The 14,043-nt window shown below is 49.6% G+C and overlaps 1 protein-coding gene across 4 annotated transcripts in view; it reads right to left on the reverse strand.

The window, feature by feature from the left end:
• Window positions 1-14,043, reverse strand: part of SLC22A3 (solute carrier family 22 member 3) — a 364,734-nt gene that overhangs the window by 54,775 nt on the left and 295,916 nt on the right. For all 4 annotated transcript variants that reach the window (XM_082251588.1, XM_082251587.1, XM_082251585.1 and 1 more), the window contains exon 5: window positions 5,166-5,283. In XM_082251588.1, the coding sequence (XP_082107714.1) occupies window positions 5,166-5,283 (118 nt within the window). The remainder of the gene's footprint in view (window positions 1-5,165; window positions 5,284-14,043) is intronic.

Consider the following 14,043-nt stretch of genomic DNA (forward strand, 5'->3'; position numbering starts at 1 on the left):
AGGGGATTATTATTGCACTCACAGACACCAATGTTGCAGATTATTATTGCACTCACAGACACCAATGTTGGGGATTATTATTGCACTCACATACACCAATGTTGCAGATTATTATTGCACTCACAGACACCAATGCTCGGGGCTATTACTGTTACAAATGCTGGGGATTATTTTACTCCAACTTCTTTAGTTTGGATTGCGATACACTGCAGAACTTGGGCACTGAGGTGCATTATAGCCCATATATTTTGAACTGGCTGTCCAACTTGACGAAATGCTACTGTGCAGCCCTCTGGAATTGTCAGGTGCCCCGCTTGAGGCCCCTAATTTTTAAGCTGATCACCACGGGTCTAGTGTATTGGAGGATGTTACGCTCAGCACTCCGGGCCCCCTGCTGGCCTCGGGGCGCTTACACTGTGTGTCTCCAGGTGGCGCTCCTGCGTCTCGGCGTGTGCGTCCCCGCTCTATAGGGCACGCACGCACCAGGACTCTTAGATCTAAAGGACCAGTGCACAGGTGATTGGTGCCTGGTTCAAACTGGTTATTAAGGGTTAAGGGTTGTGAGAGGCAGTGCTGACTTAATTAGGTTTCACCTGTGCACTACCCATAGATACCTTCTCCTCCCACAACTTCCTGCCGGATCTTTGTGCCTTGTGCCTCTGAGAAAGCGTTCCCTACTGAGTTTGTTTGCTTTGCCTGTTGCCGAACCCGCTGCTACCGACTACTCGCCTTTGAATCTCTGCCGCCTGCCCTGACCTCTGCTACGTCCGACTACGCTCTTGCCTACTCCCTGTGTACCACGCCATATCAGCTGCCAGAGAGATCGAGTTGTTACTAGGGGACACGACCTGGTAGTTACCGCCGCAGCAAATTTATCCCGCCTTGCGGCGGGCTCTGGTGAAGACCAGTAACTGCTTAGAACCGGTCCTCTAGTACAACCCACGCCATCGCCTCTCTGGTCCAGAGGATCCACTATCAGTCCTGCCGGTTCGTGACAGTAAGATCCAGCCATGGATCCCGCTGATGTTCCGTTGCCAAGCCTAGAGGACCTCACTACCATTGTGGCCCAGCAAGGTCAACAGTTGGCCCAGCTGGCCGCTATGTTGCAGCAGCTCCTGCCAACTCAGCAACAGCCAGCTCCTCCGTCAGCATCTGCTGCACCTTCCACACCAGTGGTTGCCACCGGGTCCAGAATCCGCTTGTCTCTGCCGGACAAGTACGACAGAGATCCTAAATTGTGCTGAGGGTTCCTGTCTCAGTGCTCTCTTCACCTCGAGCTACTGTCTGACCAGTTTCCGTCTGAGCGAGCCAAGGTAGCCTTCATCCTCAGTCTGCTCTCCGGGAGGGCCCTGGCCTGGGCTACACCGTTGTGGGACCGTGCTGATCCAGCCACCTTCCCAAGCCGATCCTCATTTCTACGGTCAACGGGGAGAGACTCTCTGCTACGGTACAATACCGTACCCAGCCTCTGCGGATAGACATTGGGGCGCTACACATAGAGACTCTGGAATTTTTTGTTCTTCCCTTTTGCTCTTCCGAACTCCTGCTGGGTCTACCGTGGTTGCAGCGTCATTGTCCTGTCCTGAATTGGTCCACCGGTGTGATTTTGCGTTGGGGTTCCTCCTGCTCTGACCGGTGTCTCAAGCCTGCTCCTATCAAAGGGGACCCGCTAGTTCCTCCGCCACCAGGTCTCCCCAAGCCTTACCACAGTTTTGCGGATGTCTTCTGTAAAAAGCAAGCTGAGACTCTTCCTCCTCACAGGCCTTATGATTGTCCTATTGACCTGTTACCTGGCTCTACTCCACCTCAGGGCAGAATTTATCCTCTCTCACCTCCAGAGACTCAGGCCATGTCAGACTATGTACGTGAGAACTTACAGAGAGGGTTTATTAGGAAGTCTTCTTCCCCTGCTGGAGCCGGTTTTTTCTTTGTGTCTAAAAAGGATGGTTCTCTCCACCCCTGCATTGACTATAGAGGACTCAATAAAATTACCATTAAAAACCATTACCCTCTGCCTCTGATCTCTGAGCTGTTTGACCGTCTCAGAGGAGCCAAGATTTTCACCAAGCTGGATCTCCGCGGGGCCTACAACCTGATCCGCATTCGAAAGGGAGACGAGTAGAAGACCGCTTTTAACACCAGGGACGGCCATTTTGAATACTTAGTGATGTCCTTTGGGCTCTGTAATGCTCCTGCAGTCTTCCAGGAGTTCGTTAACGATATCTTCCGGGACCTTCTTTACACTTGTGTAGTAGTATACCTGGATGATATCCTTATCTTTTCCTCTAATTTGGAGCAACACCGAGTCCATGTCCAACAAGTACTCACCCGTCTCAGGAGTAATCGCCTCTATGCCAAGATTGAGAAGTGTCAGTTTGAGCGTTCCTCCTTGCCCTTCCTGGGGTATATCATCTCTGCCCAAGGACTTCAAATGGATCCTGCCAAGCTCTCAGCGGTTCTCGACTGGCCACGCCCCTCTGGCCTCCGAGCCATACAGAGGTTCCTGGGTTTCGCCAACTACTACAGACAATTTATTCCTCATTATTCCACCCTGGTGGCTCCCATTGTGGCCTTGACTAGAAAAGGTGCTAATCCCAAAACCTGGCCTCCTCACGCTGAAGAGGCCTTCCAGTCCCTGAAAGCCACCTTTGCTTCTGCACCTGTTGTGTCCCGGCCAGATTCTTCCAAGCCATTCTATCTTGAAGTGGATGCATTCTCAGTGGGAGCCGGAGCTGTGCTAACTCAGAAGTCATCCAGAGGCAAGACCATAACTTGTGGCTTCTTCTCTAAAACCTTTTCCTCCGCCGAGAAGAATTACTCTATTGGGGACAGAGAACTGCTGGCAATTAAATTAGCCCTGGAGGAATGGAGACATCTTCTCGAGGGTGCTCCTCACCCTGTGATCATCTTTACGGACCACAAGAACCTAGCCTACCTCCAGTCAGCTCAAAGACTAAATCCCCACCAAGCCCGTTGGTCCATCTTCTTCGCCCGCTTCAATTTCCAGATTCATTTCTGCCCAGCTGCTAAGAACATCAGGGCAGATGCCCTTTCTCGCTCTTCAGATGTGGTGGGCGACATACCCACTCCTCAACACATTATCCCTCCGGAATGTCTTATCTCGGTTGCTCCTGTGGACCTGCGTCTTCTTCCTCCCTTCAAGACCTACGTTCCTCCTCGTCAGCGGTTACAAATTCTCAAGTGGGGCCACGCTTCCCTTTTTGCCGGTCATCCTGGAATTAAGAAATCTCTTCAGTTAATTTCCCAAAGATATTGGTGGCCCTCTCTGGAGAGAGACGTCACAGAATTCGTCCAGTCCTGTGTGATCTGCGCTCGTGACAAAACTCCTCGTCAGAAACCTGCGGGTCTTCTTCTGCCTCTTCCTGTTCCTGAGACCCCTTGGTCGCACATCGCCATGGACTTTATCACTGATCTTCCCTCCTCCCATGGTATGACGGTCATCTGGGTCGTGGTGGACCGATTTTCGAAGATGGCTCACTTTGTGTCCCTGCCTGGTCTTCCGTCCGTGCCTCAGTTGGCCAAACAGTTTTTTCTACACATCTTCCGCCTTCACGGCCTTCCCAGACAGATCGTCTCGGACCGTGGGGTGCAGTTCGTATCCAGATTTTGGAGGGCTCTCTGTGGTCAGCTCGGAGTCAAGTTGGACTTTTCTTCCTCGTATTACCCTCAGTCCAATGGCCAAGTAGAACGGGTGAACCAGATTCTGGGAGATTATCTACGCCATTTTGTGTCCTCCCGTCAAGATGATTGGTCGGATTTACTCCCTTGGGCGGAGTTTTCTTATAATTTCAAGCAATCTTCTGCCTCCAATAAGTCCCCATTTTTTGTGGTCTATGGGCGTCATTCTCTGCCACCTCTGCCTCGGACCTCTGCTCCCTCTTCTGTACCAGCTGTAGAGGACCTCCTTCAGGACTTCTCTTCTATTTGGCGAGAGACCCACTCAGCCCTCCTCAAGGCCTCGGCCCGTATGAAGTTCCAGGCCGATAAAAGTCGCAGGGCTCTCCTCGAAGTTCATCAGATTTAAGGTTCCAAGTTACAAGTTGGGCCCTCGTTACTTGGGTCCCTTTAAAATCAAGAGCTGCATTAATCCGGTGTCCTACCAGCTCCATCTACCTCCCTCTCTCCGAATCCATAACTCTTTCCATGTCTCTCTCCTCAAACTTGCTATTTTTAACCGCTTCTCTCCTAAACTTCTTTCTCCCACCCCTGTCGCTGGTACCTCTGATATTTTTTCGGTCAAAGAAGTCCTAGCGACCAAGGTCATCCGGGGGAAAAGATTTTTTTTGGTCGATTGGGAGGGCTGCGGCCCTGAGGAGAGATCTTGGGAGCCGGAGGAGAACATCCTGGACCGCAGTCTCATCCGCGAGTTCCTGGGTACCAAAAAGAGAGGAAGACCAAAGGGGGGGGGGGGTTCTGGTACGCTCAGCACTCCGGGCCCCCTGCTGGCCTCGGAGCACTCACAGCGTGTGTCCCCAGGCGGCGCTCCTGCGTCTCGGCGTGTGCGTCCCCGCTCTCTAGGGCGCGCACGCACCAGGACTCTTAGATCTAAAGGACCACTGCACAGGTGATTGGTGCTTGGTCCAAACTGGTTATTAAGGGTTAAGGGTTGTGAGAGGCAGTGCTGACTTAATTAGGTTTCACCTGTGCACTACCCATAAATACCTTCTCCTCCCACAACTTCCTGCCGGATCTTTGTGCCTTGTGCCTCTGAGAAAGCGTTCCCTACTGAGTTTGTTTGCTTTGCCTGTTGCCGAACCCGCTGCTACCGACTACTCACCTTTGAATCTCTGCCGCCTGCCCTGACTTCTGCTACGTCCGACTACGCTCTTGCCTACTCCCTGTGTACCACGCCATATCAGCTGCCAGAGAGATCGAGTTGTTACTAGGGGACACGACCTGGTAGTTACCGCCGCAGCAAATCCATCCCGCCTTGCGGCGGGCTCTGGTGAAGACCAGTAACTGCTTAGAACCGGTCCTCTAGTACAACCCACGCCATCGCCTCTCTGGTCCAGAGGATCCACTATCAGTCCTGCCGGTTCGTGACAGAGGATAGGAGGGTTTAGCTGCATGTCACGCTTCACACAGACCTCATGTAACCTGTAGCAAGGACAGAAGAGTTACTTTAACCAATGAAAATGGATTACCTGGCAATAATTTGGAGTAAGATATCTCCCATTGTGCTTCGCAATGTCACTAATGATGCGCACAGCCTTGTCTTTCTTTTTGCGTATTAGCAACCAGCGCGGAGATTCTGGGATAAACCTGTATGTTTAAGAACAGAAAACATTTAAGCCTACATACAATACATACTGATACTGACAATTGCATTTTATTTTGTTAGCATATACATTTCATGATCGAAGGAAGTATGTATATGATGAGGCAGGGTTTATAAAGCAATACAACAGTGTAAAACAAACTATTTTGTAAAGCAGCGCACAAGATACCACTGCCCTAATACTACTGATCTATGATGTCATCCTATATTGAATGCAATTCTGCAATGAGCAGAATGATGAAAAACACATGACTCCTGCTTGGTATTCTAGATTTCAAACAAACCTGTTAGCCATTAACTACATATCCCCTGCCCGATCCCCAGTATTAGCCACTCACACTGGAAAGTAGGACAGTGGATGAGCAGACTTAGTGCCAAAGGCATGGTGTCACGTACCTGGTCCTGAAGCCGAAATGCTGCTCGGTGTCCCTGAAGGTGGTAACAGGAAGCATGAAGCCCAAAGTAGCAGGGATTGCCAGCTGTAACCCAGATGAGGGTTGATGGTAGGGAGATCTCTCTGCAGGTGAACACCAGAGGAGGTGAGCACTAGGACCCTGGAGCACTGAGGATGGTGCAGACTGCACACTGCTGGAAGTAGTTTGTAATGGAAAGTGCAGCAGGCAGGATCAACAGGTACGTATTGCAGGCTGGGTACAGCAGATGGGCACCAAGGCGGATCACAGCAGACAAGGCACAGCAGAAGGCGTAGTTGGGGACAGAAGCAAAGGTCAGTAAGCCAGTGGTCAGCAGATCAGATAGCAAAGTCGTGGTTAGGCAAGCTGGGGTCATACACAGGGCAGATGACAAGAGAAGATCCGTGAAAAATCCAAGGTCAGAGCTGGGAGCGAGACAAGAGGAATCCAGGAGCAAACCGAGTTGACATCAGAAGCAGCAGCAAACACAGGAACAGGAAGCTGAAGACCAGTCAGCAATGTCCATGTGCCACAGACATCCTTTTAAAGGCCTGAGGGTGCTGGGATCTGACATCCATTCCGTGCGCCAGTGTGCACACGTCTTCGCCTTAGCAAAGTGCATTTGCAATGCGTGTGCACATATTCGTGAGGGCACGGCCTTGTTGAGAATTGGCTAATGTGCCAGGACTGTGAGTGACTATTCTCAGGCTAGTTCCCCGACAGTGCCCCCCCTTATGGACAGCCTCCGTATGCCCAAATGTGACACCTTCTCAGGGTTTCTGTTGAAGAATTCTTGCAGTATCCTGGGGGCATGAATATTTTCCTCTGGCTCCCATGAATTTTCTTCAGGTGGGTATCCCTTCCACTTAACAAGATACTGAATATGTCTTCCTTGCTTTCTGCAGTCCTGTATTCTTCCACCTCAAATTTGGTTTACTCGCCAATAGTAACTGGAGGTGGCGGTGGGTCCTCTCTTCCTGGGAAACGATCTGGAACAGCAGGTTTTAGAAGAGACACATGGAAGACTGGGTGGATATTGTAAGATTGGGGAAGAGAAAGTTTGAAAGCCACAGGATTGATCATTCCTTTAATTACAAAAGGTCTGATGAACCTTGGTCCCAGTTTATGAGAAGGACAGGGGAGTTTTAGGTTGGCCGTAGACAGCCAGGCTCTGTCACCAACCTTGAAGGCTGGGTTCTCCCTTCTCTTCTTATCATATTTCCATTTATAGTCATTCCGGGCCTTTTGTATTGCCTCCTGCAAGGTCTGTTAATTCTTAGAGATGGAGGTTAATCTATCTTGTACTGCGGGCACAGCAGTTTCTGGCAGAGAATCTGGAAAAAAGCATGGATGAAAGCCATAGTTAGCCCAGAATGGGGTTTGGTTGGTGGCCGGCCATGTGCACTGAGTTATTGTAGGCAAATTCAGCAAAGGGGAGCAGAGATACCTGTGAAAAGGTGGAGAAACACTGAAGATACTGCTCTAAGGTCTGGTTGGTCCTCTCTGTCTGATAAGTGCTTTGTGGGTGGTAGGCTGAGGACAAGCAGACATCACTATTTAAAGCTTTGCAAAGGGTTCTGCAGAATTTGGAGGTGAATTGCATGCCTCTGTCTGACACAATGCTTCAGGGCAGGCCGCAAAGTCTCACTACTTCTTTAATAAAAGCCTGAGCCGTGTCTGTGACCGAAGGCGAACCCACCATAGGCACAAATGCGACATCTTAGTTAATCGATCAATGACTACAAAGATAGATGTGAATCCTTCAGCAGGAGGCAGGTCCACTATAAAGTCCATGGACAACATCTTCCAGGGTAAATCAGTAATTGGTAACGGCTTTAGCAGGTCCCAGGCTCTGAAATTACTTTCCTTTTTGCGAAGCCACGTAGTACAGGAACCAACATAATCTTTACAATCCTGACTCAGGCCTGGCCACCAAAAAGATAGTTGAATGAGCTCAATGGTCTTGTGTACCCCGAAATTATCCTCCAATTGATGGTCATGACATGCCTTCAGGACTAGGGTCCTTGCTTCGTGTGGAACGTAAATTTTATCATTTTGCCAGAATAAAATTGTCTTGTTTTTTCAAAGAATGAACTTCAGGCTCCGGACACGAAGTGGAAGCTTGCTGGATGGCTGATTTTAAATTAGGTTGCAACAGCAAAAAATTTTGTGGTGATAGAATGGTACTGGAGGAAGCCTCTTAAGGGTCTCTGGAAACATTTGTGAAAGTGCATTAGCCTTGCCATTTTTTGACCCTGGTCGGTAGGTGATATGAAAATTAAATCGGGAGAAGAACAAAGTCCACCGTGCTTGCCGAGGCCTAAGGCATTTTGCAGTCCTGAGATATTACAAATTCTTGTGATCAGTAAATATCATCACTGGATGGGCCGCTCCTTCCAAAAGATATTGCCATTCTTCTAAGGCTGTTTTGATAGCCAGTAGCTCCCGACACCGACATCGTAATTTCTTTCTGCTTGACTCAGCTTCCAAGAAGAAAAAGCTACCGGATGGAGCAAGGCTTTAGGCCCCATACGCTGTGACAAGATTGCCCCAGTGGCGACCTCTGAGGCATCCACCTCCAAGTCATAAGGCAGAGCAGGGTCTGGGTGCCAAAGTATTGGAGCGGAGGTGAAAAGAGCTTTCAGTTTGTTGAAGGCTGCCTGGGCCTCCTGGGACCACTGGATTCGGGAGTGTTGACGTGTGAGCTGGGTAATGGGAGCAATAATGGATGAGAACCCTTTGATGAACCCCCTGTAAAAGTTGGCGAACCCCACAAATCTTAAGATTTCCTTTTTATCCACTGGGGCAGGCCATTCCAAAATTGGAGACAGCTTTTGGGGGTCCATAGCGATACCATCATTGGATATAATCAATCCTAAGAACTGGATGGTTTGTCTCTCAAATTCGCATTTCTCTGCCTTGGTTAAAAGTGAATGTTTCCTGAGGGTAAACAAGACTTTCTTTATGTGCATGCGGTGCAATTCAAGAGATGCAGAGAAGATGAGAATATCATCGAGCTAGAGTATAAGGAAGTGATCCAAAAATTCTCTAAAGAGGTAATTTACGAGGTGATGGAAAGTGGCCGCAGCATTGAAAAGTCCAAAAGGCATCACAAGGTATTCAAAATGTCCGAAACGGGTTCGGAAGGCCGTTTTCCATTCGTCTCCTTCTCTAATTTGGACTAAGTTGTAGGCACCTCGAAGAGAAACTTGAGCTGCTTGAAATCTTTGAAAAAGTTTGGGTATGAGAGGGAGCAGGTAGCGGTTCTTGATGGTAATTTTATTTAATTCCCTGTAATCTACACAAGGTCTGAATGTATGATCCATCTTTTGAACAAAGAAGATTCCTGCTCCTGCAGGGGAAGAGGATGGATGGATAAATCCTTTTTCCAGATTCTCGTTTATGTAGTCATAGGGCCTCCAGCTCTATTTCTGATAATGGGAAAATCCGACCAAAAGGGATTTTTGCACCTGAAAGTAGCTCTAAAGGACAGTCATAGGAGCGATGAGGTGGCAACACATTGGCTTTCTTCTTATCGAACACATTCAGGAAGTCATGATAGCTGGTAGGCACATACTGACCAATATCTGAGACTGGCTGAACAGTCAGGTAGCTGGGAGAATCCAATGGTTCAGGAGCGAAACAGTGCTGCTGGCAGTAGACTGAAGAAAACATTATTTCCCATTTAGACCAGTCAATATTGGGATTATGGGCCCGCAACCAGGGAATGCCTAATATTACCAGAAACATGGGGGGGGTAGAGGACATCGAAACATAGGAACTCTTGGTGTCCATAGTCATTAGTCATTAGAGTTGGTTCAGTCTCTTAGGTCTAAGTGGAGTCCGTAATTTCTTAGCTAAGGTAAGATCCAGGAAACAACTGCAGGCGCCTGAATCAGCTATGGCTTGGAATTTGACTTCACCTTCTGCCACTTGCAGTGAGACAGGCAAGATGATATGAGCGGGAGAGGATCCAGCGACCAAGGCATATGTTGGATGAGAGGACAGGAACTTACTGGATCTCAGAGGGCAGTTTTGAAGAAAATGTCCAGTACCGCCACAGTATAGACAAAGGTTTGCTTGCCGCCAGCAGACCCTCTCTTCAGGGGTCAGGGAAGGCTGCACCTGGCTGAATTGCATGGGTTCTCCATTAAGAGGTGCTGAAAATGTGTGTAGTGGTGGTTACTGGAGGTTTGGAAGATTGGGTCAGTTCAGACTGCCACTCCCGTAATCAGCAGTCAAGCTGTATAGCCAACTGTATGAGGCATCAAGGGTAGCAGGAGCTTCCACCCAGGCCAGTTCATTTTTGAGCGACTCGGACAGACCACGCCGGAACTGGTACTTGAGTGCAGCTTCATTCCAGTCTGTATCTGCTGACTATTTGCGAAATTCATCCATATAGTCCTAAAACAGACTGGTTCCCTTGCTGGAGTGTGTGCAGGGTTGCCTCGGCCGAAGCCATTCGCTGGGGGTCATCATAGAGCTGTGACGTGGCTCCAAAAAAGGCTGAAGCTGAGTCTAGGACCGAGTTCCTTTGTTCCATAAGATGATGGACCCAGGATTGTGGTTCTTCTGTGAGCAAGGAGATGGTGAAATCGACTTTGACAGTTTCAAGGGAGAAAATTTGTGGCCACAAAGCTAGGTATAACTGACAGGCATTTTTAAAAGCTCAGAGGCCCCAGAGAAATGCTCGGGTATGGGGACTCTTGGTTCCGGTGGAGGCACCAATACCATGGGTGTGACACTGGTGCGTTTGAAAAAAGCGAAAGCTGGAGCAGAGGCCGCATGTGCGGGGTTCTGGTAAGCAGGAGAGGACGTAGAGGGTATGCTGTGCAGGCAACCTTCTAGTTGAAGATAGCCTTCTTGTAGATCAGTGGCGGCCTGTCCATAGGGGGCGCAGGGGTGCCGCCCCCTCCTCCCCAAAAAAAGAAGAAAAAAAAAAAAGATTGAAAAAAAAAAAAAAATTAAATTTTTAGCCCACTAGGGGCGCCGGACCTAGTGTCGGGTATGGGGTTTTCCACCCCACGTGACGCGAGCAGAGGCGCCGATTGGCAGCCTTCTGGGGGTCATCGGGGCGCAGAGCAATGCGCCCCAACACTCCCCACTTTTGTGATGTCCTGCCTGTGATTGGTCCAGACTCCAGCCTGGACCAATCACACAGGAGGACATCCCGGGACCTGTGACGTGGCGTGGCGTGTGGGGGCGATGCGTGCGTCCCGGCATCACTCTCACTCACACCCTTGTTAAACGGCCTGTAGAGAAGCCTGTGGAAGACCAACTGACCACCCGACCCTTCCCACTGCCTAGGGTGCGGATGTTAACTCACCCCCGGCAAGGACTTGGCATCTCGGCAGCGTGCTGAGGATCGGGAGGAGGTGAGAGGTGGGGAGGAGGAGGGAGCTGAGCGGGAGAGACTGAAGACGCTACAGCTGACAAGGTAGGAGCATTCTGAAGCACAGCCCCGCAGAAGCTCACACAGCAATACTCTCCTAAGATCTCCCAGTGCAGTTTTCCTAGACAGATATCCTGGGGAAATCTGCCACTCGCACAGTTGAAACCCAGTTGCCATACCGGAGGTGACCAGGAGATTCGAGTAGAGGGGTGTGGTTAAAATGTTATTGAACAATGAGGACATAGACACAACCGTACAGCGAGTGTCCCAGGAAATGATTGTGTGTGTTGTGTACAGGGGACCTGCATGGCACTGCTGCTCTCATGGATCTTCTTCCAGGAGGATCCAGCACTTTAAGCTGCTGATTACAAAGCATGTGATGATATGAATGTAGGTGTCTGTCTCATCTCCTAGGCACATGCTGCCCATAGTACACTCTCTGTCCTAGTGCTCCATCAGCTCAGCTATTGATCCAGCCAGGGTTATTAGCAATGAATCAGATATTGCTAATAACCCTGGCTGGATCAATAGCTGAGCTGATGGAGCACTAGGACAGAGAGTGTACTATGGGCAGCATGTGCCTAGGAGATGAGACAGACACCTACATTCATATCATCACATGCTTTGTAATCAGCAGCTTAAAGTGCTGGATCCTCCTGGAAGAAGATCCATGAGAGCAGCAGTGCCATGCAGGTCCCCTGCAGCGCCGGAGCTACCACTAGGCGAATCAGGCAGTTGCCTAGAGCGCACTGCCACCTAGAGCGCAGTCATGGCCCCTGAAAGGGGGGAGTTGGGGGAAGCATCCAGTGAAAGTGACAAGCCACCGGGAGAAAAAGTGGTGGGTGCAGAAATTAGTTCCTGTCCTGCGGAAGACCTATCCACCTGCTCCTCTCCTCCCCCTCCCTCCTCCTATGGCCGCTCTGTCCTCTGCGTCTATGTGTACAGTGCAGGTGATGGCTCACGAAGTGTAGCTGTGTCCAAGGTCACAGTGGAGAGAATTCATTCCCAACCCTGCTCTGTCCATTCCACCTCCAGCATGCCTGCAGCCTGTCCCGAGCTTCACACACATCCCTCCTCCTTCCTGTGTACTCCGTCTGTGAAGGAAAGGTGGGTGGGAAGATTAAAAGAAGCAACCGAGCCAACAGCCACACTGAAAAACTGCTGTATGAGTCAGTGAGCCCCTGGGACCATTCCAAGTGAGTAAACACTTCCACTGATGATACCTTGCTCTCCCCTTCTCTCCCTGACCCCCCCTTCTCTCTCTCTCTCCATGACCCCCCCTCACTCTCTCTCTCTCTGACCCTCACCCCTTCTCTGTCCTTGCCAGCACTGGAAATAGCTTTACCTGTTTTTGTTAATTAAACTCCTTCCTTCCCATCATCTACCTATACATTGATGTATAACAGAATTACTTTATTAACTTTATCCATTTAGTCCCTATTCATGCTGGTGCGATGCAGGAAACCCTGCGATTCAGTGCCGGTTCTCACATGGTACCAGAATCGCACAATGGTTCACACTAAGATCTGCGAATCGCTGGGGGGTGTCAATGTAAAGTTAAATGATACCCCCAGATTGGTGCGCAGATGGCAGTGCAAATTGTGAAATGGTGCAGGTATTAGATCGCATAGGTGTGAACACCCATGCGGTCCAATTCCAGTGCGAACCAAACATAGGGTCCTGCATTTTGGTGCGAATGCGATGCAATTTCAGCCGTACAGTTTGTATGGCTGAAATCACATTGCACAGACATTGCATGTGATCTGCTCAGCAATGTGGTGTGAATTACATGCAATGTCTGACATTGCACAAGTGTAAACTGGCACTTAAAGTGGTATTAAAATATTTATTATACTGCATTTATTATACTTATACCGATTCTTAGATGGGTGGCTGCATTCGTTTTTTTTTTCTTGTTTTTAGGTTTTCTCTCTTTTATTTTAACCTAGTGATCCTGCTAGTAAGTCAAGTTTTTTTTAAAAGAACAAGTCCCCTTGCAGATGTAGTAGTTAGGCGGTTGAATCAAACCATTTAATGCTGGCAAAGGGGGTGGAGTCAATGGGAGGAGCCAACAGGGAGGCAAAATTAAGTTTTGCCTAGGGTGTCAAAAATCCTTGCACCGGCCCTGGTCCCCTGTACACAACACACACAATGGACAGGATCACACACCCACCACTTCCAATAACCATGTCACTGCTAACAGACCCACAAGCAGGCACTTCTAGTCCTCCTCTGCTTCCATCCTACACATCCAGCAAGCAGATCAGCACAAAAGATGTGTCCATGTGCAGCAGACAAAAGAGGTGTAGAGTAGACTACCTGACAGATGCCATTCCAGGTGCTGTAGATAATCCCAGGATTGGTGAGCCTTTAGCAGGTTCCTATGGCAATGGAATAGCTGTGCCTTGTATATCCCATTCACCTAATGACAAGGGATGGAGCAGGCTTGCCAGCCTGTGTGTGTGTCCTGTTCCTAGCTGGGTGCAACCCCCTCCAGGGGACTTCTCACCATGCCAGAGCCTGGAAGGCACCATCCATCCTCACACCAGGCTGGGCTCACAGCTCTGCGGAGAGTGGCGCTATGGCTGGCTTTGCAGGCACAAAAGCAGCACACACACACACTAACATACCACACACATACACTGGATCATTGAGGATGTGCTCAGCCTGGCCACAGGCGACTTAAGGCCCGTACACACGTACCGATCGTCGGCATACAAACGTCGGTGGACGAAAGATCTGCCGATTGTACGCGTGTTAGTATGGTGCCTCCGACAGATGTCTGCGCACAATCCGCGGACAAAAGTCTTTCGTGCAAACATGAAAATTTTTGTCTGCGGACACCAGAACGGACGATTGTTCGCCTGTCAGTACAGAATTCGGCCGACAGACCGCAGATTTGCAAGACTGGGCATGCTCAGAAAATTAAAAACACAGGG

Source organism: Pelophylax lessonae (genome assembly GCF_965119305.1).
Source record: "Pelophylax lessonae genome assembly, chromosome: 3".
Lineage (NCBI taxonomy): Eukaryota > Metazoa > Chordata > Amphibia > Anura > Ranidae > Pelophylax > Pelophylax lessonae.